General features: G+C 35.7%; 1 protein-coding gene across 2 annotated transcripts in view; it reads right to left on the bottom strand.

Moving 5' to 3' along the window:
• Positions 1-24,073, bottom strand: part of LOC128237240 (cation-independent mannose-6-phosphate receptor-like) — a 56,800-nt gene that overhangs the window by 14,805 nt on the left and 17,922 nt on the right. For both annotated transcript variants that reach the window (XM_052952586.1, XM_052952587.1), the window contains exons 10-32: positions 23,563-23,709; positions 22,848-22,979; positions 21,857-22,037; positions 20,979-21,272; positions 19,134-19,293; positions 18,268-18,432; positions 17,745-17,954; positions 17,216-17,402; positions 16,621-16,911; positions 15,995-16,185; positions 14,991-15,071; positions 13,973-14,192; positions 13,143-13,283; positions 12,356-12,574; positions 10,234-10,303; positions 9,054-9,201; positions 8,212-8,359; positions 7,385-7,519; positions 6,518-6,780; positions 5,810-6,013; positions 4,885-5,031; positions 4,110-4,286; positions 1,381-1,582 (exon numbers count right to left, since the gene is read on the bottom strand). In XM_052952586.1, the coding sequence (XP_052808546.1) occupies positions 1,381-1,582; positions 4,110-4,286; positions 4,885-5,031; positions 5,810-6,013; positions 6,518-6,780; positions 7,385-7,519; positions 8,212-8,359; positions 9,054-9,201; positions 10,234-10,303; positions 12,356-12,574; positions 13,143-13,283; positions 13,973-14,192; positions 14,991-15,071; positions 15,995-16,185; positions 16,621-16,911; positions 17,216-17,402; positions 17,745-17,954; positions 18,268-18,432; positions 19,134-19,293; positions 20,979-21,272; positions 21,857-22,037; positions 22,848-22,979; positions 23,563-23,709 (4,113 nt within the window). The remainder of the gene's footprint in view (positions 1-1,380; positions 1,583-4,109; positions 4,287-4,884; positions 5,032-5,809; positions 6,014-6,517; positions 6,781-7,384; positions 7,520-8,211; positions 8,360-9,053; positions 9,202-10,233; positions 10,304-12,355; positions 12,575-13,142; positions 13,284-13,972; positions 14,193-14,990; positions 15,072-15,994; positions 16,186-16,620; positions 16,912-17,215; positions 17,403-17,744; positions 17,955-18,267; positions 18,433-19,133; positions 19,294-20,978; positions 21,273-21,856; positions 22,038-22,847; positions 22,980-23,562; positions 23,710-24,073) is intronic.

Below are 24,073 nucleotides of genomic sequence, written 5' to 3'. Positions count from 1 at the left end.
TAGCATAGATTGTTCGGTAGCGGGTCGAGTGAGCAACGCGGCAATCGAATCTGATGACATTTTCAAATGATATATAGGTTGTGTAAACCAGCAATTATATACACTCTACATCACAAAAATGAATCGCTCGTCTTCTGATATTGATGTTTGTAACATATGCATGCTCAATGTCATTCTTTAACAAGCGCTAATTGTGCTCCATTGTCACCTCAAGCCGATACCTGAGTGCATTGAAATATGGTGTGAAAAACTATGACATGATCAAGTTTGAAATAAGAATTGATAAATAGGTGTGAAATACCAAATCGGACTGTAATTTTTACTTTGGAATAGTGATTATTTCGGACTAGCGATTTCGGATTGACGATTTAAAATTTAAATAAACAAAGATGGAGTAAAATCGGGACCGAACAATAATTTTGGATGAACAGTGTTCGGAATAGCGGTGTTCAACTGTATTACACAAAAACAAAAAAAGCTGCACACAACTTCATACTGTTATAAGGGAGATAAAATTGTGCCAGAAACCCGGAGATGTATTCATAAACCTAAGATAATTTTAAATGTTCAAAGTCAGATTGAAAGAAATGTTTTAACGCTTATGTATACTTTTTTTCAATAAGGTCAATGAATAAATGTATTTCAGGAATTATCAATTTTTATATCATATGACCAATAAGATACTTAAAGCTGCACTCTCACAGATTGAACATTTTTTGACAACTTTTGTTTTTCTTCTCTTGGAATGAGCCAATTTTAGCGAAAATGCATGGAAACCAGTTATATAAGACTGCTGCCAAAAAATAGCAGATTTTTACAGTTTATGTTTCAAAAATGATGTGTTACGCTTTTTCTTGAACCGTTAATAAGGGTTTAAGCCATAACATAAATTTTCAAGCAGAAATATGAAAATCTACGATTTGATTTTTTGTCAGCAATCTTATATGGTTTGCAGATATTTATGCAAAAATTTGCTTTCCAATTTTTTTTCAAAAAAGTTGTGAAAATGGTAAGTCTGTGAGAGTGCAGCTTTAAGATAGAGAATGCCTTAAGCAGCTTTATGAATATGAGCCCTGGGCTGGTATTCACATAACATCTGAAGTCATTTCCTATCTTATCTATATATCTTACTGATCATATGATATTTATTTAAAAAAATATCTGAAATACTCATTAAACATTGATTTCATTCAATATTCATACTTTTATTTTCATAACACTTATACCTTTCTTTTAATTTGACTATGAAAAAATTAAGACATTGACTAAAGTACCAAAATGACTTTAATATGATGTTTTCTGAATAACGGCCCTGAGCTCAACTATATACCTGAACTATTTTTCTTAAAATAATATATAGGCTGAATGGAGTCTACATACCGGAGCATTTTTCTCCTTCAGCGTACGTAAATTTGATAGCATTTTCCTCTTTCGTTGAGTGAAAGTTTCTTGCAGCGCCGAACGACAGTCCATCCCTCTTCCGGCATACCATGGCTCCATTACATGAGGCCTGGTAGCCTCCAGAGGTAATGTTTCCGCACATTCTTACCACATAGATCTCATTTGAACTTGGGTCATTCACCTACACATAAAATGGTGAAAGTGTAATAAAAATGTGACTATGAATTATTTAAATCTTTATCAAAATGTGACAATTGATTTTATAAATCTTGACCAAAATGTGACGATTCATTTGATAAATCTTAACCCAAATGTGAAATTGCCTTTTATAAATCTTAACCAAAATGTGACAATGCATTTTATAAATCTTAACCCAAATGTGACAATGCATTTTATAAATCTTAACCCAAATGTGACGATGCATTTTATAAATCTTAACCCAAATGTGAAGATGCATTTTAAAAATCTTAACCCAAATGTGAAGATGCATTTTAAAAATCTTAACCCAAATGTGAAGATGCATTTTAAAAATCTTAACCCAAATGTGACGATGCATTTTAAAAATCTTAACCCAAATGTGACGATGCATTTTAAAAATCTTAACCCAAATGTGACGATGCATTTTAAAAATCTTAACCCAAATGTGACGATGCATTTTATAAATCTTGACCCAAAATGTGACAATGCATTTTATAAATCTTAACCCAAATGTGACGATGCATTTTAAAAATCTTAACCCAAATGTGACGATGCATTTTATAAATCTTAACCCAAATGTGACGATGCATTTTAAAAATCTTAACCCAAATGTGACGATGCATTTTATAAATCTTGACCCAAAATGTGACAATGCATTTTATAAATCTTAACCCAAATGTGACGTTGCATTTTAAAAATCTTAACCCAAATGTGAAATTGCCTTTTATAAATCTTAACCCATATGTGAAATTGCCTTTTATAAATCTTAACCCATATGTGACGATGCATTTTAAAAATCTTAACCCAAATGTGACGATGCATTTTTATAAATCTTAACCCAAATGTGACGATGCATTTTATAAATCTTAACCCAAATGTGACGATGCATTTTTATAAATCTTAACCCAAATGTGAAGATGCATTTTTATAAATCTTAACCCAAATGTGACGATGCATTTTAAAAATCTTAACCCAAATGTGACGATGCATTTTTATAAATCTTAACCCAAATGTGACGATGCATTTTATAAATCTTAACCCAAATGTGACGATGCATTTTATAAATCTTGACCCAAAATGTGACAATGCATTTTATAAATCTTAACCCAAATGTGACATTGCATTTTATAAATCTTAACCCAAATGTGAAATTGCCTTTTATAAATCTTAACCTAAATGTGACGATGCATTTTAAAAATCTTAACCCAAATGTGACGATGCATTTTTATAAATCTTAACCCAAATGTGACGATGCATTTTATAAATCTTAACCCAAATGTGACGATGCATTTTATAAATCTTAACCCAAATGTGACAATGCATTTTATAAATCTTAACCCAAATGTGACGTTGCATTTTATAAATCTTAACCCAAATGTGAAATTGCCTTTTATAAATCTTAACCCAAATGTGACGATGCATTTTAAAAATCTTAACCCAAATGTGACGATGCATTTTTATAAATCTTAACCCAAATGTGACGATGCATTTTATAAATCTTAACCCAAATGTGACGATGCATTTTATAAATCTTAACCAAAATGTGACGATGCATTTTAGAAAATCTTACGTGAAGTATTTCAAAATCAAAATACTTGAAACCATCTATAATCAAAGATGGTATTCAATAGTTGAACACCATGAGCTGATTGACCTAAGCTGTACTCCAGTTTCCCCCACAGCACAAGACCACACTTTTGGCTTACATCGTGACAACAAGATTGATTAATACAGTGTGATAATAATTTGTTTATCTTTGTAAAATAAATCAGCTTAAACTAAACTAAACTGATTGATCAAAGTTTAATTTTAAGGTTTCATTTAAGGGACTTTTTACTTATCAATCTGAGGGGCAATATTAAATTAACAATTTACTAGATCGATCATAATATAAGGAGCAAAATCTGAGAGTTATCATTGGGCAATTAATCTTATAGTCCAATCAAAACAGCCAGAATTCACTTATATTTAACTTCAATCAAAGATATTTATTAATAACGGCCCTGGTCACAAATCTTTAACCAAGCAATATATTAAATTTTCCCTTACTCTCCCCAAAAAATGTCCCAATTTTTTTTCATTCAAAATAGGCTAAAAGCAAAATGTTGGAAAAAAAATCTTGCAAAATTTTCCCAGTATAAAGTAGAAGTACGGTAAAAGTGTCATCAATGGATAACTTTTGAAATAAATTATTTTAAAATATATGCAAATTTCTTCAGCTGAAGCATTTGATAAAATACACCATTGCATATACACTTTCATTGTTTCAATTGTTTCAATTTTCAAAACAATTTGTAACTTTTATATTATGTTAAATGTCTGCAAATTTCTTCAAAAACTCTTTTACATGTACATAAAACATAACAATGATCAGATCCACAAAACTAGCCTCGCAAGTCTTAATGCCGAGCTGTTTAAAATTGCACATCTGTCCGAGGGTCATGTTTGTGAACCCACACATGTAAACATACAATTGGGTTGATAAAAATGATCAGATCCACACAACTTACCTCGTAAGTCTTACTTCCGAGCTGTTTGAAGTCGTACGTCTGTCCGAGGGATTTGTCATTGAACCCACACATGTTTACTGTGGGTGGGGCCGCACTGGCGGGGGCAACACACACGTTGGGGACTGACCAACTAAACGTAAACACACAGTCATCCTTGCTCACAAACACAGGGCTGCTCTGTAAAAAGGAGTGTAAACATATCGCTATTAGAAGGCTTTTGTATGTATATGCTAATTTATTTAATCTTGAATGCAAAGGCAGAAATGGATATGAATCAACGATTTAATATCCAAGTTCATTTCATGGATAAAAACCAGAATTGGACCATCCTTTTTGAGAATTAAAAGGACGCTTCACTAGCATGACTTGAAGTCACACCTCCTTGGTAAGAATTGCAATTCTATTATCAAGACAGTTTAATCCACAGAAGGCATTGAAGCAAAGAAATGGTGGGATAATTAATAAAAAGAATTTTTGAAGACCACATGAATTTAATTCTTGTCATGATATGATTTTGATCTGTGATTAGAGACTTTGTGCTCCATCAATGAAATAAAATTGGTATCTCATTGACACAAATAATTATCCTGCATGTATTTCGAAACTCTAATGGCAATATCTTGAAAAAACAAACAAACCCATTATAAAAAGGAGAGTATACAACATTTTAGCCCAAACTATAATAAAACCGTATTTATGTACCCGGTATTGGATACAAAGCCTATTGCAGAACTTTCAAACATACATGAGGCCTGCCCCCATCAATAGCCCTTACCCTCGGGTCCGTGCCACATGAGAAGACGATCTTGGAGGTAAAGTTGCGAGTTGTATCTGTGTCACACTGGTTTCCATTTACGTAACGCAGGATCGCGGTTTGTGACGCTGCATCCCAGTCGAGTGCCTGACTTGGCTTACCAAGGCTCTACAAGCACAAATAAAGTGCTGATTTTTATGATAACTAATACACTAAGATAATTATTTATGTTGTGTTTTGATCAATAAAGTCAAATAAATTAAACATACTAATGCATTAAAATTAAAACAATTCTTTATTGCATCAACCGTATATAACGCATCCAACATGAATGACGCAATGCCATTGGTCCAGATTGGGTTACATGGTGACCCCATATTTTTCCATATTTGGTCACTTATCTCTATATTGTATCAAATGGCGTCTATTTTCCGACCCTGATGAATAAATGAATATTTCCCTAATTGCGTTGGTGTCTCAATCAATGTTTATTTGATGTAAACATGGTATATACATCGACAGTTTCCAAAATGATTGAGATCTGTTCTATTTTGAGTTATCTTATATGAATGAATAAAAGGGATTGATACCAAAATCAGCTGGCCCCAATTTCTTGAAACTTCTTAAGCTTAATAAGCTTATTTCAATTTGCCAAAATACATTCTTAAATTGAATTTTGATAAATGAAAAATGGTTTATTGTGATTATCACACAGATAATTTCTAAAGTTTAAAAACTCTTAAAGAAGTTAATATTACGCAATTTATTGAAAACCAAAAGTAATGAGATTAGCTTAATCCTGTTATAAGGGACTTAAGAAATTTCGAGAAATTGGGGCCTGCATTCTAAGACAGAAACTAAAAAAAATGTCAAAACTGTCAACCTGTGAGAGTACAGCTTTAGCTCACAATTAATTCAAACAATAATCATTTAACACATGTCTTACCACTTGTAGGTTGGTGTTGCCAGGTTTCACTTGGCAAACAGCTGCCCCAGGGGGGCACAGAAGGCCGGCAGTGGGGGTGAGAGGGGAACACACACTCAGGTAGAATGTGGAGCCATCGTACGTCGATGTGACAACCTTGTCCGTGACCCTGGACAGGCTGGACAGGTCAAGAGTTCCAGATCCAGTGTCCACCGTACACTTGACCTATAGAATGGTCGGAAAAATATCAGTGATTTTGGTGCATTAATGATGAATTTATAACAAAAAAAACCCAAGATACTCTAAAGGAGATATGCTTAAAATTAAGATACAATTATTATTTTTTTTAAATTATATAACGGAATAAGCAAAAAACATCTAAGGATGATGTACTTAAAAAATAAAATTAAGCAAAAAAACAGCTTGTTTTTTAAGCCTTTTTTATTTTAAAAACAGATGTACCATTTTACTCCCCCATACTTGAAAATGTTTAATATATATTTTTTTTTAAAAGTTATGAACTTCATAATACTACTAACATTTTTCTTCTTTTGATTTTATTGCCCAAATTGGCCTACTTTAAAACAAGTGTACAATGTTGTATGTCATGCAAAACAAAACAGTAAGTTGAAAACATATGATGTAACTTGAGTTATATTATCAACACAGTTAACTTATTTTTTGCCTTACCAGTAAAAAAAATGCTGTTTTGCACAGTATGATACTTACATCGTTCTCGCAGACAAGATTTGTGCTCCAGGAGATGTAGTAGGTACAATCATCAGTCTCTCCCTGAAAAACGGGACGCCCAATACCATGGTGATCATTACACACAAAAGTAATGTACGTGCTACGTTTGAACTGGTTGTTGTGGCACGGGTCTCCTCCTGACAGTTCCTGAACCACATTCCCGTTATCGTAAAACAGGTCGTGTACTGCATCACCCCCATTATATGCCCTCTGGCTGTCGGACGTCTCCGATTGGCATACACCTGCAAAAAGATGGTTGTTAATTTACAAACAAATATTTCAACTAGTTTGCGAAAGATGGACTTGAGCTGATCAATTGAAACATAAACGTAGCATAAAGCACTGAGCTTTAATGATATCAGAAAAAAAATATATATATATAGGTCATCAAGCTAATATTTATTTGTTTAAACTTCATTTTTTTTACAACTGATGATGTTACGCGAGTTTGTGGTCTTGTGTTGTAGGGGGAAACCAGAGTACCCGGATTAAACCCACTTGTCTGACTTGCTGACCACACACCAAACTGAAATTTGTCTGGGCCAGAAATCTATCCCAAGACGCCATGGTGAAAAGCTAACCCCTGCGCTTACCAGATAACCCAGTTGTAGCATACAAAAATATTAAATTCTGTTTTATATTCGACATCAAAAGGACTCATTCAAATCAGAGATCTCATGTTTATAATTATTTAAAATGAATTTGCTAAATTGGGCCAAAAAGTGTTAGTGACCGGAATCATTTTAGGCTTGGACTTACAAAACTCTGTTTAAATAAGTATCTGCTTGTTGCATTGTTAACAAAATTAAGTCTATGGGCGAGTCCCTTACATAACGAGCAACATACCAATATTGGAATCATTCACATGACAGACGCTACCCTTCAGCGGGCCACACACGTTAAACTCGTACTTGTGGTTCTCATGCTCGATCTTCCAGGGGGTGCTAGTGGATCGTAGGCTCGTCAGGTCAAACACAAACTCTACAACAACAACAAAATATCTCACTTAAACAATGAAGTATGAAAGACGGGGCCAGTATTCATAAAAAAATCTTACGTCATTTCTTAACTCGATTTCACCAAATTTGGCTGTAAAATATGATGAAAGGTACAAGTGTTGTTAACATAAAATTATGTATTTTATATAAAATGAATGAAAATAAATATTCAAGATATTATCAATTTATTGTATCATCTGCCCAGTGAGAAACTTAACTTAGGAAATTGACTTCAGATGTTTGATGAAAATCTAATTTGAGTTTTGTTGTAAAAATGCTGTTATAGGAGTAAAGAAGGTAAAAAAAACTATGTTAGAGTTAACACTAATTTGCTCTAAAATAAGGCTTTAATCTTTTGTCAAAATAAGTCCTAATATACTGGGTAGTTATTTTGAAACCTTTAAGAGTTCAGTTTACTAAGCCTGAGTCTTAAACTCAGACTAAAGACGTGCGTGAATACAGACCCTGACGTTGCATTACAGTTTTTCTTGACTGAATTTTTAATGTCACATTTCACATTCCAACTTAATTCTTACAACTTTTGAGCTTATAATCATACATTTGTCATTGAATGATAAACAGGAAGATACGCCATTTGTTTCATAGGAATAAATACCCCCTTAACTCGATCATATGTGTTTGGCAAACCCAAGCTTGACACAAAGATAAACTCACCTGAGCGTGGATTCTTTACTTGGCAGGTTATGTTGGATGTCAAGATGGTTGGGTTATTGACCTCCCCCATGGGGCAGGCTGCAGACGTCGTCCATGTAAAGTGGTGTTCACATTCACCCACCATGAAGTGGTCTCCTGGGCTGGTATCCTAGTGAGGAAATTGACAGTATTATAATTGATAAATGTAGTGGTATTTAACTGGTTGATTTTAACAGTGGATTTTTCACATTTTTCCTGAAACAGACATCTGAAGCTTTACATGACACAATAAGGCTATAGGCATTAAAGCTGCACTCTCACAGATTGACAGTTTTGACAACTTTTTCAATTTTTGTCTTGGAATGAGCCAAATTTTTAGTAAATGTCTGGAAACTAATGATACAAGATTGCGGACAAATATCAGATCACAATTTTCCATATTTACATTCAGAAACTGATGTTTTATTACTAAAAGTGCTACTAACTCTTTAAGAATAAATAGAGTTTTTTGGCAGTTTCCCAAAAGACAGTTCTCTCGTGAGTTATATATATGAAAATTGATACCAAAATCAGCTATTTCCGAGACAAAAAAAATAATTGAAACTGGAAATCTGTGAGTGTACTTGAAGGAGTATGACTGTCTTTATATGACCGGACCACTGTAACACAGTATCCCACCCATGCATGTCAACTTGAGATGACCCACATAAAGATGTGGCAGCATATTTTTGTACTAGGTAATTTTTACCTTCGCATCTGGCTCACACTGCAACAGTATGACCGTCTTTTGCGATGTGTTGGTCATCACAAGATGACCCGTCTAGAAATGTCCGAAAATACCATTGTGCAAGGTTATTGCTTACCTTTGCCTGTGGGTCACACTGGAACAATATGACCGTCTTCATTTTTCCTCCACTACTGTCACATGTTATCCCACCCGTGTATGTCAACACAAGATGACCCGCCTCAAAAGAGATCTGGTCACTGTTTGGCTCGCCCAAGTCCTGGTATCTGCATTATCAGACAAGTATACAGATAGTTAGTAAGTGGTCATTGTGTATCAATACAATCTTGGTATACTTTCACATTGAGCCAGGCTGTGCAAAATAGAAATTGAAACAAAGGACATCTGAGTAATTTAGGCATATGGAATCATCCAAATCAAGTCAAATAGAAAATCTGAAGGATCGTACAATTTTGTAATTTACAATGCCAAAAAATTGAAGGACCTTGAAAATTATGCTTTGTAATTTCTTTAGGCCTAGGAAAGATTATTAACAGCCTCAGACCTTTAGACAGTTAATTTACACACCAAGTTTAAATTAAGGATTTTCTAATGATTGCGAAACATTCTCATTATCCTTATCTTTCTCAGTGACATGATGTTACAAAAAATATTGCTTCATGTTTATACATTTGTATCAATTTGTTCAGGATGTAATAAAATTTTAAACTTTATATTGATTAGTTTTCAAATTTGCAATAATCTACTAGTAGCTTAAGACCAGCTTTATTTATTAAACATGTTTTATCGAGGTTGAACCCGTCAGTAACAAATGGGTATGATCCCCACCAGGGTTAGACTTGTCCAGTGTTCTAAGTCTCCGCCTCACAGTGAAGAGGTTGTGACTTTGACCCCCACTTAAAGAGTGAGAGTCATCTTACATGTGTCCACCTGTCTCCCAAAAGGTTGTGGGTATGATCCCCACCAGGGTTAGACTTGTCCAGTGTTCTAAGTCTCCGCCTCTCAGTGAAGAGGTTGTGACTTTGACCCCCACCAGGGGTACTTTCTTATGGTCTTTTTAAAAAGACAACAACACTGGTTTCTACCCAGTCAACTTACTCCAGAGTGATTCATATCATCTTTCAGCTATTTTCACAATCCAGTTTAAATAAATCATTTTAAACCAATCCCCATTTACGTGCCACTTTTAAGAAGAACAGTTCCATGGCCTCATTGTTCTATAATTACATGGAAATAACCGGTAAGGTGAAATCAAACTATAAAGTGTAAGTTGCAAGATTTGTTGTTTACAGACTTACTTATTGGTGTCATTGTCCAGTTTAGTTGTGTCCACCATACACACAGCAGAGTCATATGGACAGAGGGCATCTGAAGAAAAACATCCATACTGATACAATAATGTAAATTCTAAAATCACTGCCAAATACTACACAAAACCTACTAATCATCAGGAAACGTTTCATATCATAGTGGTCCAATTGTTCAGAAACTGTTATTGTAAACGTCATCATTATTAACTTTAATGTGTTTACTGCACCGAAAGATTAATGGAAACCGATGTGATCTCGAAGTGTTACAAACAAGATTGGGCCTAAAATAAAAAAATTCTTGTTTGGAGTAACGCGACCGACCCATAAAAATCGTTGCCGACTCAATTTTTTTTTTTGCATTTTGATCCGCGAATTTTTTTTTCAACGCCTTTCCGCTACTATTTTCTGTTTCTGCTCTTTTCTTCTGTTTCGGTTCTTTTCGATTTGTAGACACACTCGTAGAGCTTCGTTTTTTATCGCTGATCGCAATGAGCGTTTCGAAAACATGGCTGACTGCAAGTTTGTCGAACGTGAACCGAACGAAATTACGTTTTGTGTGACAATAAATTACTTAAATAAAAAAATTAAAAACAACTTTGTAAGAAAATTCAATGTCGACTACACATGGTACGATGTATTTGATATTTTAATGGAGAATGAAAATTCCGATAGAATTGATTTTATTTGGTAAAACATAATGAAACATTTTACAATGTAAAATCAAGTGAACTACAAGTACACAAAGCCATTGTATGATTGTATGTAAACCAATTTGTTTCACATTTTCGTTTGCTTATCTTGAGTGTCATAAGTTTGTTTTGTTGAGTTCATCTCTGTGTCAGTCTTAAGTAGATTGAAATTCTTTGAAATTAAAAAAATAAAGGATCAGAAGTTAAGATGTTTGTTGTTCAAAAGTTTATTACAATGCCTTGAATAACTAGTGTTATGTAGTGAATGTACTGTACACAAGATCCAGTTGTCGTTGGAGAAAAAAAACAACAAAAAAACAAACAAAAACCTACCTACCTACCCACCTTAAAAAATCTGGGTAGGGTTACTCCAAACAAGAAATTTTTTAAGGTTGGCCTTGGAGACAACTTTTCCAGCTGTTTTTTTTTTATCTTAATACATTAGCACATCATGGAATAGTTCACATTTAAAAGTTAACAACGATGTCGTTAACTATTTTGTTTACTTTAAAAAAGGTCTGAACAATTTGCCCATTGTCATGCCATGTACAGCCAAAACCCATTGGCTCGAACTCGCATGGCTTGAGTTCCTCGATAGGTCGAACTAGATAAAAGGACCGATTTTTTTATACTGAAGGTAATCATTCCTGCTTGGCTCGAATTTTCCGAGGCTCGATGTATTTTCGCCGGTCCCTGTGAGTTCGAGCGAACAGGGTTCGACTGTATACTGAATTTGCAAAAATGGTCACAAAACAAACTCTTAAATTCGTAATCTACAGTAAGAAACAAGAGCAGCACAAGCAGATGCTAATGCTTATTCATACATGCCATATTTCTGAGAGGCTTCCCAGGGGATTTTGGTCTGAATTCCAGGGGATTTTGATATTACACCAGGGGATTTTTACGCGACGAAAATTTACACAATATCTGCATTTATAATATAAGAATAAATACAGAAATACACTCAAATACAATAATTTTTGGACTTAGTCATCATGGACCTTCATGGAATTTCACACTCATAATATTATTGATGCTTTCCATTGTCAACCTTAAGCAAGTTTTGAAAGTTTTTTTTTTTTTTTTTAAATTCCAGGGGATATGAATCCCCCGGCGGGGGACCAGGGGATGGGCCCAAATTCCCAGGGATTTTTCCCCCCACCGGGGGATATGGCATGTATGCTTATTTGTTAATTTACCTGTCTTTATGAGGCATGACTCATCCTTTTATAAGCCAGAGTTATGGGCCTTTATACACATAAGCATGTTGTCTCTTGTTACCAAGTTTTATGTGAATATCAATTCTATTTATGGCCAAAGTTAAATGTTGTTGCAAAATGCCAACCTAACATATATCTTAAAACCCAGACGATTTAAGGTAAATAACACACAAGTTAACAAAAATGGCTAGGCCAGCTTACTTTTTTGATGGATAACAGATCTGCAGACGTTGATGATGTACTTGATGTCGCCGTCACGAGCCTCGTAATTGTCATTGGTCATGGTGAGGTCAAAAAGGTCATAATTATTGCCCCCGTTGGAAAGTGCACAAGCACCGGCCTTCCAGGGTGGGCAGGCTCGATGGGTCGGCCACTCAAACACGTACTTACAGTTGTACGACTCCTCTATGAATATTGGTCCTGAAGAAAAATATCAAAGTTGCATGACTTCTTTTCACATATCTGTGATAAAATGATAAATATCTAAGTTGTGGGACTCCTTTATAAACATTTTTCCTATAGACAAAAATCAAAGTTTTACGACTTCTCTCTGAATATCCAACCTAAACCTAAATAACGAAGTTGCAAAACTCCTCTTTAAATATCAAATTTGTGTGACTACTCTACGAAAATCTGTCCTAAGTATAAATATGAAAGTTGTATGACTTCTCCATAAATATGGGTCCCAATTATAAATACCAAAGTTAAAGTACTGCTCTATAATTGTTTCCATTGTCTTTATACCTTAAAAATTTAGATTCAAAACATATGAAACGTAGAGTAAATTCCGTTTTATGTCCATCTTAAATCACAAGAATGTTTGTTGTTTATTGATTTATCCAACAAATGGATACAGCTATGCTGTAGCGAATACTGATTGATGATCGGTCAGTTGCAGGTTCGGCCTAGGTAATGGCAAATGTTACAAGCGTATTTATAACTCATGACCTGATCGTTGTTTCTGCATTGAGTTTAATATAAAACCTACCATCTGTGCCATCCTTGGATGCATCACAAGTGAACTTGATGATCGTTTGTCTTTCATATTGGCCATGACAGTTGGCCTTTCCTCCCAAGTATGTCACCGTCAACTCTCCATTACTGTACATTATACTGGAGTTGGCTTTGCCTGAAAAAACAGTGAGATATTTCAACATGAAAGTTTCCTTCCTGAATTCTGTGTCTGCATGGAATTTGCAACAAGAAGAATAAAATAGGAGCTTCATAACAAAAAAATAGAAAAAAGTAATGAATTGTTTATGACAAAAAAGGGAAAAATAATGACATTAGTACACAAGTTTAAGATCATTTTACAACGATGTGTTATCTTGATAACCATTATTTAATGTCTGATATCTACGTTTTGAAGCTAAGCTTTAAGTTGTTGAAATATTTATAGCCATCAGGCCATCTGAAGTCGGCAAAGTTTCAATCAACTATTATGCATTTTGGACTCACGTGGTAATCGGTGAACAAAATTTACAAATTAAGATATAACTAATCTATAAATAAGTAGGAAAATATATGAGGCCTTTTCAAGAGTAAGGATGCCGGAGAGCCTTGAAAAACTCATTAATTATGTACTTATAAAAAAATCCAATTCTTGGACAAAACCTTTTGGACAAAAATGAAAAGCACTTTTGAAATATTTAAAGCTAAATATGGGTCAAATATCATCTCAAACATCATTGAATTGGCAATTGCATTGTAGTATATATCAAAATTGAAAGTATTGCAATATACAAATGACACTTAAAACGTAAAAAATAGTTAAATATCGGACACAATGTCATGTAATAAAAAGAATAAGGGTCATACCAGCAGTGATTGAGGTGAAGTCAGAGTTTGGCTTAGTCTGGCAGGCCCCTGCTCCCTCCCCGCATGTAGTTGAGTCCACAAGGGCCCCGCAAGCATTCAACACATACTCGTATTCTCCGTCCTTTACGCGGTAATCCGTTCCCGCCTTGCGTAGAGGGGTCAGGTCAAACTGGTATCCATATCGAGGATCCGTCACATGGCAATCTTTTCCTACAATTCTCTGTTGATACAAAAACAATTTTTTTGATATCTTCATTCAAAATTGTTATGAGGATTTTTATGTGATTGTAATAAATCTTAAAGTGTATTCATGTTCTTCAGTAAATGGTATAAAAGTTATTAAGTTGTCCACAGGCAGCCAATCATATTAAACCTGTTAATTCTTGGGATTGGTTAAAGTTAGTTGAAATGTTAACTGATTGGTCAATATTTATCCGATGATGACTGTTGGCCAATCAAATTGCTTAATTGTGCAAATTGACCAATAGAAAACTTGCCGATAATTATTCCAGTTTTATACAATTTGTTTTTAGAAAATCTGACAAGAAATTACTTATAGAACATTTAATAAACAGAAATCACTTCATATTCCTTCAACGATTTTTTGCATGCAGTCCATACGAAAGATTTATCCTTTATACTAAAAGTTCTGAGAAAATGACTAAGAGACCAGACCAACTATCACACCAAAATATTCAAGTCGAATCTCAGCATGAATTTTAGCACATTACATGAAAATATACTCAAAATTGTGAGTTAAGATAAAGATTGAGAATTGACTTAAGTATTTCTGCAATATTTGTGCCAGAAAAGCTATGAGAGGCAATACAAGTATAAGAAAAGGAAGATGAGAAAGTACATCTGGGGATGTATTCAATATCCAACTTAGATTTAACTTAAATTTAAGAGTAGAATCAGACTGCTTTGATTGGACTGTAAAAATGGGAATATGCAATTTTTGAGTCTGGAGTCTAAAACGCAGACTGGACACGTAAGTAAATATGGGGCTTGTACTTACCTGAAGGGGACAGGCAGCAGGTGTGACCCAGTTGAAGACGTACTCACAAGTCTCTGTTTCCTCCATAAACACTGGACCTTGCTGTCAACATAGTAAAACAGTGATTACTTCACAAAGTATACAATATATATGCATCACAATTTTTGCACCTGAATTTGTAAAAAATGTGCACTACAATATATACACTAGAATGAATGTACATGTACCACAATATATGCACCACAATATAAGCACCACAATGTACGCACAACAATATATGCACCACAATATAAGCACCACAATATATGTACCACAATATATGTACCACAATGTACGCACAACAATATATGCACCACAATAATATGTACCACAATGAATGCACCACAATATAAGCACCACAATATAAACACCACAATGTACGCACAACAATATATGCACCACAATATATGCACCACAATATATGTACCACAATATAAGCCCCACAATGTACGCACAACAATATATGTACCACAATAATATGCACCACAATACATGTACCACAATATAAGCACCACAATGTACGCACAACAATATATGTACCACAATAATATGTACCACAATGTTTGCACCACAATATAGGCACCATAGTATATGCACCACAATATATGCACCACAATATATGTACCACAATATAAGCACCACAATGTACGCACAACAATATATGCACCACAATAATATGTACCACAATATATGAACCACAATGTATGCACCATAATATAAGCCCCACAATGTATGCACAACAATATATGCACCAGGCATTATGCTCTTGACTTTCATGGCAAATGTTTTAAAGATGATTCATCAAGACTTAATATTGCAATGTGTCTTCTTCAGCAATAATTGTAAAATATTTACCGTATGACAATCAAAATATCAAACATGTTAAAATACATGCAGTACATTAAATATTATCAAAATTTATATGTTATATTTAATTCAAAGAAAATGTTTGGCATCATAATTATTGTCTGTAACAATTACTGTACCTCCGTGCTTCCACAGACAAAGTTGATGGTGGTGCTGCGGTGGGCCTGGTTGGGGGTACCCACGTGGCACAAGTCACCATTGCGATAGTGTAGACTTAGTGTCCCATCGTTCGCTACCGGCTTGGAATGGATGTATCCAATATTGAATGATCGATTGTTGGCGGCAGACTGGCAACCACCAATAGGGCCGTCTGGTCGGATCAGATAGAAAGTATATATGTAACCTATATACATTTACATGGTCAGGATGAAAATTTAACTCAAATCATGATCAATGATCGAAATAGTCATAATGGTTACATCGATCAATCATAAATATCATAATCAAAACTGAACCATACATGAGAAGGATCAGATGCCAAATATTACAAAATAATATTACACAAAGTATGTCATTTGCATCTAAATTCAGTACTTTCTGTCATTTATTTTATATGTTAAGTAATCATTAATAAGGTATGGGGTCACCGAGCATTTAAATCTAACAAATAAGAAAAATAGAGCTAACAAGCCCTTTTGGTGATCAGAATCCTTTACTAAGCTATGAATATCGATGAAACCTTTTCACCAAAGACTTGCTATATCACATCAAAATATAATACTTTCTAGGCTGAAACCTGGCCTACCTGGACATGACGTGCCAGGTGCATTATTGACTGGCCTGCAGACATTGATGTAGTATGTCTGGCTGCCTCTTGAGTCCACGGCCTTCCACCAAGTGTCCCTTGCCAGCTGCGTGAGGTCGTACTGATGCCCTGCATCATCCTGAACCACACAGTCAGTTCCCCTTGGTGCACAAACAAGCGAAGTGCGGAACTGGAACCGATACGTGATCCCTTCCAGAGCCACAAACTCTGGCGTACCGAGGTCAAGTGATGAGTCACACTCAAACTCCACCTCAACGTTTACTCGTTCACCTGCAAGTATCAGTAAGACTTTATCGGAGGTTGTGAAATGCTTCTTGTAGGTGAACATGTGAAAGATTTTGAAATAAACCTAAGCATTCTTGCTAACTAAGCAATGAAAATACAACAAAATATCATTAGCTCAGGAAATTCTGTTAAATATCTAGCATTTCCCACAAATCAAAATGAATGTTTTACCTGTAAAATCAAATGTACGCTGCCTATTAAACCATTACACATACAAGTGAATTTTACGAAAATACCTAAATTGTAATTTAATCAATATTTAAATTCAAATTTTCAAGTGTTTACTTACCGTTGCTGTTTCTTTTTCCATCAAACTTCAGGACCATCTTGCCTGTTTTGCTAAAGTCGAGATCTGTGCTGGGCTCTGCCAGGGCCTGTTTGATGGTGGCTAACTCACACACACCCGCAGGCACCGTCTTGTCATCCACGGGGATGCCAGGACATCTATCAGTGGAGATACTCCCACATATACTCAGCTGAAACATAATTGTAACTTCATGAAAATCTATACTAAGGTTTTTAGCTAAAGAGTTTTGAAAGGGTTCTGCACCCTTCCCATTATAAATAGAACCCTTCTACCCTCATGAACACCAGCACATGTTTTTCCCTCTACTAAACGTTTTTTTTAAAAATAATTCAGATATGTAACAAAAGCAAATTAAATTTCTTTGCTATAGGAAATATAAAGATTTTTTTTTTAGGCAGGGCTTTTTAGGTCTTGCACCGAGACTATTCTGTTTACAACAATTCTGAAAAATAATTTTTCTTTGAAAAAAGAAGAAGAATAATCAAGCTGAAAACAATCAAGATTTTCTTACCAGGAATGACATATCTCCTGACTTAACCTCATAAGGCCCAGTTTTGTTTAGTGGTTGCAGGTTGAAAACGTAGTCGCTGTTGGGATCCTTCACGCTGCACGAGCGGTTGGACACTTCCTTGTCACGGGTCAGCGGGCAGGCGGCAGAGGTCAGCCATGTGAATGTAAACTCACACGGACCGTCCTTCACTGGTGTCTGGGGGCCTGAGGACTGAAGTATAAATGTTTCTTTGTGACAAGATCTGCAAAAACCAGGGCATAACTTCTATTTTTGAATGTAAATATTAAAAACTGTGATCTAATATTTTGGGTTTTATCAGTTTTATATCACTGGTTTTCTTTTATTTACCCAAAGATTGATTTATTCCAAGACAAAATTTTAAAAAGTTGTCAAAACAGCCAACCTGTGAGAGTGCAGCTTTTAATGAAACCAAAATAATATGGGGGCACCACATATATACAAAACAAGAGCTGTCACAGAGACAGCGCGCTTAATAAGTTTTATCAATTAAATGTAGACATACCATGGCATCCTTCTGACAGATAAAGTGTATGTTGGTGACATATGGGACACTAGCACTTCCATTGTGACATAGCCCTGGTGACTCGTACCGAAGTTTGAGACGCCCCTCAACTTCAATAGCAAGTCCCGTACTGACCCGCCCTAGGTCAGCATTGTCCACCTGCTCCTGAAGAAAAGATACAATATGTTAGTACATGTGTTCATTACATTATGACTGTATATAAGAAGTCAAACAAAATATACTTCTATATGTGCATGTTCTACTTACCCAGAATATCATATGCTTAGTAATAGTATATGATTTCATATGCCTTGCCTTTATACTTATGACTTGTATGTTCCTTTACTGTGCTTCAGGTAGGGCTGTAAAGAGAAGCCAAAACACAGTAGACATCCCCATCCCCAAGGATTAATGGGCCTATACACATTCACATTGAACTTAACAGTGCCATCTTTTAAGACATACAACAGGAAACAGTTCCCTGCCCCACCCCACAGAGTTAAGTACTCTATATAGAACATGTATGTACACTTACCATCTCTTAAGGTAGAACTGCAGAAAGAATCTAGGGTACAGAACACTTCCCCGCCCACAGAGTTAAAGGGACCACCCAACTTCATATATAACATGTATGTACATTACCTTGTCATCTGTTAAGGGACCATTGCAGACAGAAGACAGGACACAGTGATTCCCCACCCCCTAGGGTTAAGGGGCACACACACATTCATATAGAACATGTATGTTCACTTACCTTGCCATATATTAAGGTAGCGCTGTAGATAGAAGCCAGGGTACAATACCTTTCCCATCCCTAGGGACAAGGGGCCCACACCCATTAGCATAGAACATGTCTGTACACTAACCTTGCCATCCTGTAAGGTAGTGCTGCACACAGAAGCTAAGGCAGAGCATCCTGTCCCTTTTCCCACAGAGTTAAGGGGTCCGCATACATTCAGATAGAACTTGCTCCCACTGGTCGGTCCAGCCACAGACCAGTTTTCCTCATCACTGGACCTTGCCAGACTGAAATTAGTGGTGTAAACAGTTTACATAGTAACAAAAGCACACACAAAATGCCACAAAGCAGGTTTTGAATAAGTGGCTTGTTACTATCATGAAAATTCGGCAAACAAAGTCTCAGGCCTCTAAAAACAATATTGACCTTCACCCCACATACTATATACAATCCTAAGATAGGTCTCCACATGAATTTGTAGTTGCTACATACCAAGTTTCATAACTATAGGTAACTCTTAACTCAAATTATAGAGTTGAAAACATTTATTTTGTTAGTTACAGCAACCTTCACCTCGACCCTATCAACCCACAAATGCAACAGGGTTAACTTAAGTTGCGTCACCACATGAAATGTAACCATTCATCACTACACATCACGACTTCCTAACATTGGGCTGATTGTTCAGAACTTTGTTAAAGTTAACAATGTTATTAACATCATCATTGTTAACTTTCAAATATTAATTGCACTGGAAGTTTAAGGGATACTCATGTGATCTGCAGTATTTCTTACAAGAGCCCTAACAAGATTATAGTCTGTTTCAGTTGTACCCATTTTATTTAAATATGTAAGAACATCATCAAATAGGTCATGCTAAAAAGTTAACAATGATGTTAATCACTTTGTTAATCTTAACAAAGTTCTGAACAATCAACCCATTATTGAGCATTTTCTATTTGATGGTATGAAATGAGCCATGATATGATGACCGCTAAATTAATTTAAGGTTTGTTAGACAGTCAAGGTAGGGCAGGTGTAGCGGCTTGCTTCTCACCTAGACAATCCCAGTCTGATTCCCGGCCTGGGCGAATACAAGTTTGGTTCGTTGTCACCCATCCAGACAAGTGAGTTAACTCTGGGTAATCCAGCTTCCTCAACAACACAGAGCCAAACTCTTGCGTAACATCTGGCCAACAAGATTTTTTAATGTACAGTCGAAACTTGTTAGCTCAATATCTCATGGCTCGATACCCTCGCTGGCTCGAACAAGATTAAAAGGACCGATTTTTTTTTTACTCTTTGTCCATATAAATTTGATCGGATGGCTCGATATCTTGAGGGTCGATATTTCTCCATGCTCGATGTCATTTTCGCAGTCCTAAGTAAGAATTTCACACATTGTTTTGTTTTAAGAATCTCACACCTTGCTTTGTTTGGTTGGCTGCATTTTGCACAAGGCGCTAATCGATAAAAAATGTTTGATTTTATCATAATGTTATCAAATTTAAATGGTTAAATTTCGCCTCTGTTATCCATGCATAAATTTCAACGCATTTTGATAGAAGCTATGTTTGTGTTACTCACTGTTTAAAATTGCTTGTTTGTTGTTTTCGCATAATTGTATTTTTATAATAAATAAAAAAAAAAAATGATATTTTCTAAGTATCCAATAAGTCATGTTATGAACTGTACGGTGAATAACTATGTCCAATAGATACTCTCCTCTTGAAGAGGTAGCGTAGCCAATAACAAACGAGGTAAACAAGACTTACTGTAACAAAAACAAAAAAATCATTCTGTAAGCAATCCCGCTTGGCTCGATATTCTCCAGGCTCGAAGTATTTTGGCCGGTCCCATGAATATCGAGCCATCGAGTTTCAACTGTATTAAGTTGTAATAACATGTTTCATAAATTGTCATATAATAAATAAGGTTTAAATTTAAGTATGTTCAGAACTGTAACAGCTACCTGGACAGGTCATACTGGGTCCCCGACACTTTATCCTCCACAACACACTCCATCGGAGTTCCGGGACATGCAAAGGCCGTGCGCCACTCAAACAGGTACGAATGGTTGCTGGCTGCCTCAACAAGAAACTTGGGGTTGCCCATGCCAGCATTACGGTCACACAGGAAGTTAATTTCAGACTGTCTTGGCGTCTTGTCAGTGTCGTGATAGGGGGTACCGCCCGTGTACGTCAGGTTAATCATGCCATCATAGTATGTTAGCTGCTGCGTGAACTGACCAGCATTGAAAGACTCACTGAATAAAAAGCAGGAAAATACCATTGCTTTAACTGTATTAAAGTCCATGAAGTGAATACACCAAGAAAATCTTTCAATTTCCACTAGATACATGCATTTGTGACATAGTCAGCCAGAAGAAGACCTGTTGCAGAAAAACAAAAAATTGCATAATTTACTATGTTTTATTCATGATATGCATGTAATCATGACTAGTTTGTAATGCATATAATGTATTTTAATACTTTTTGATCATTGTTTTCAATCCATTTCTTATTTAATAATGTAACTACTTCCTGTTCTCAATACAATCATTAGATTTAAATGTAAAATCAAGACATTTTGACAAACACTTCAAGAACAAAAGTCTATTCCACACCCTGACCACCCTCCCATCTTGTTCGGAGATTACTCAAAAATGCTCGATACTATTTACCCCTAAACCTCTCCTCCCGCGCCTTCCAACCCCATTTCTTTATCTGTCTTCCTTTGTGGTGACTCATTATAGTCGGTTCCTTGTACAAGCATTCATGAGGAAATCATGGGCTGGGTATTAATCTTCTATCCAACCCCTCTTCCATACAGTATACAAACCCTTCTTACCCATCTCCCGTTGTGGGGACTTGGCAGACTCCAGCCTGTCCTTCCTGCAACCCATCACAGCCGGTTCCCTGTAGGGGCCCACACACGTTCACAAGGTAGTCGTGAGCAGAGTCTGTGGGAGAATCTGCCTTGTAGTTGTCTTTGCCCGCTTTCTTCAGGGGAGACAGGTCTATCATAAACCCTGTAACCACATACACACACACACACACATCAGTGTGTATATACCAGGTGATAAATTTCATCATATATGCCACGTCAAGTCAACATTTTTTATAAAATATAGACTTAAATCGATAACTTTTCTTTTACTACACCAAATTAAATAAAACAAAGGGCGGTCCATGCCACCAATAGAGGCCCGGCTTTTATTACCGAAGTTTGATTAGGTAATTATTTTCCTCAAACACTTCAACAAACCTGTTTCAAATATAATGTTTTGACAGTGCTCCGTCAAACGGTGGTATTGTGAAAAGGGTTTTCAAAGTGTTTAAAGAAACTTAACTCTCGATCAAACTCTGGTAAAAGACCGAAGGAGGGGCTCTGTAAGAGGCGTAGACTGCGCTATGTTTCATCTAAAAAGGTGAAGAAATAGTGAAGTTATCTTTGTATTAAGTCTTCATTCAAATCAAAATATTGCCTTCCGACGTAGCATTTATGACGCAATTTATCAAGTGGTAAACACACACTGCATATTATCATGAGGGAATATTTTGGCATTTGCAAGTCATTTTGAAATTCACCTATTATGCGGGTACAGACATAATGACCAAAACCAATTTTGTAGAAATACATGTTTGTTTTGCACCAAGATTAAAAAACATTTTGCGTACAGAAAAATGACAAAAAAGTCAGTCAATCTTTGGCTGCTATATTTGATTTAAAGAACATTAACAGAACAAATACCTTCAAAATTGTCAATAAAATTACATAAAAAATTCTGCCGAAGTCATTAGTCATGTAGTTAAAAATGCAGTGAAATTAACGGTCTAACCATTTCCCTGAACCCTGCAGTTATCTCCCTTGAAATGACCAAGTTCACAGGCGACAGCAGTATGCCACTCAAACTCATATTTGCACTCATCTGTCGATACATGGATCAGTACGGGTGCACTCTCCTCCGAGCCTGAAATAACAGAAAATTATTACATCACTAATTCCATGGGTCTGTTGTATCCCAAACACTAGGAACGATTTTGTACCTAGGAATTTCCATCAGTGGTACCACAGAGTTGAAAACTCCCTTAGGTACAAAATTAGTTTTAACTTATTTGTTTTATAACGATTGTGTGAAAGTTATTTAAACATTATATTAATCACTCTTGTTGGCCGGATTTTACACGAGGGTGTGGTCTTGTGATGTGTGGGAAAAATAAGTACATGGAGAAAACCGACTTGTCCGGCTTGGTGACCCCAACCAAACTCACATGTGCCCATGCCGGGAATTTAGAACCCGGTTCGCCTTGTAGAGAAGTAGGTGCACTAACGGGACAACCAAAGAACCGTTCTTAGCATTCTTGATAAAATGCCTCCATGGCCAGTATTCAATATTGATCTTATCCTTATCCTTAGACATACCATAGTGATTCCAGTCAGCCTATTGGTCAGCTTTATATACTAGCCAATCAAAATACTAAATTTCAAATCTTAATTTTCAAATTCTACTTCTTTATATCTAGTAAAATTCAGTTATAAATTATATCAGGAACCTGGCATGCAGATGAAAGTAATAGTGGAAGTTATCCTTCCATCCCCGCATACGTCTCCATTGCTGTACACAATCTGGGTCATGTTGATTTTCTCGTTGTAGAAAGGAGCCTTCTCGTAGCGTCCAAGGTTCTTGGTAGACAGATGCTCTAAACAGAATATGAAGACAAATTAACTGGATATACATGAAATTTCTAAAAAAATCAATAACTTTGTTTCTAGTGATGTTTTGATGACCAACTTAAATCGAAAACTGATTGGTTGGGCCATGAATCGGCAACAATTGATTGTATTTGGTCATAAACAGTCTTCAATTCAATCGGCAATTGTTTTTTCTTCTTTCTTCACGTTAGGTTAATGTCTGCCAATTTTCTCCTTTGAGTTCATTTGTATATTCCGAAAAGTTCAGTTGTTATCGTTTACCATATGGCCAAAAGCAACAACAACCCTTAATAACTCAAAACATACGCACAACATAAGCCTAGTTAAGGATTATGAGTTATTTTACAAAAA

Source organism: Mya arenaria, chromosome 6 (assembly GCF_026914265.1).
Source record: "Mya arenaria isolate MELC-2E11 chromosome 6, ASM2691426v1".
In the NCBI taxonomy this organism is placed as follows: Eukaryota; Metazoa; Mollusca; class Bivalvia; order Myida; family Myidae; genus Mya; species Mya arenaria.
Note: the sequence above shows the minus strand (reverse complement) of the source record. Positions and strands in the feature narration are given on the sequence as shown.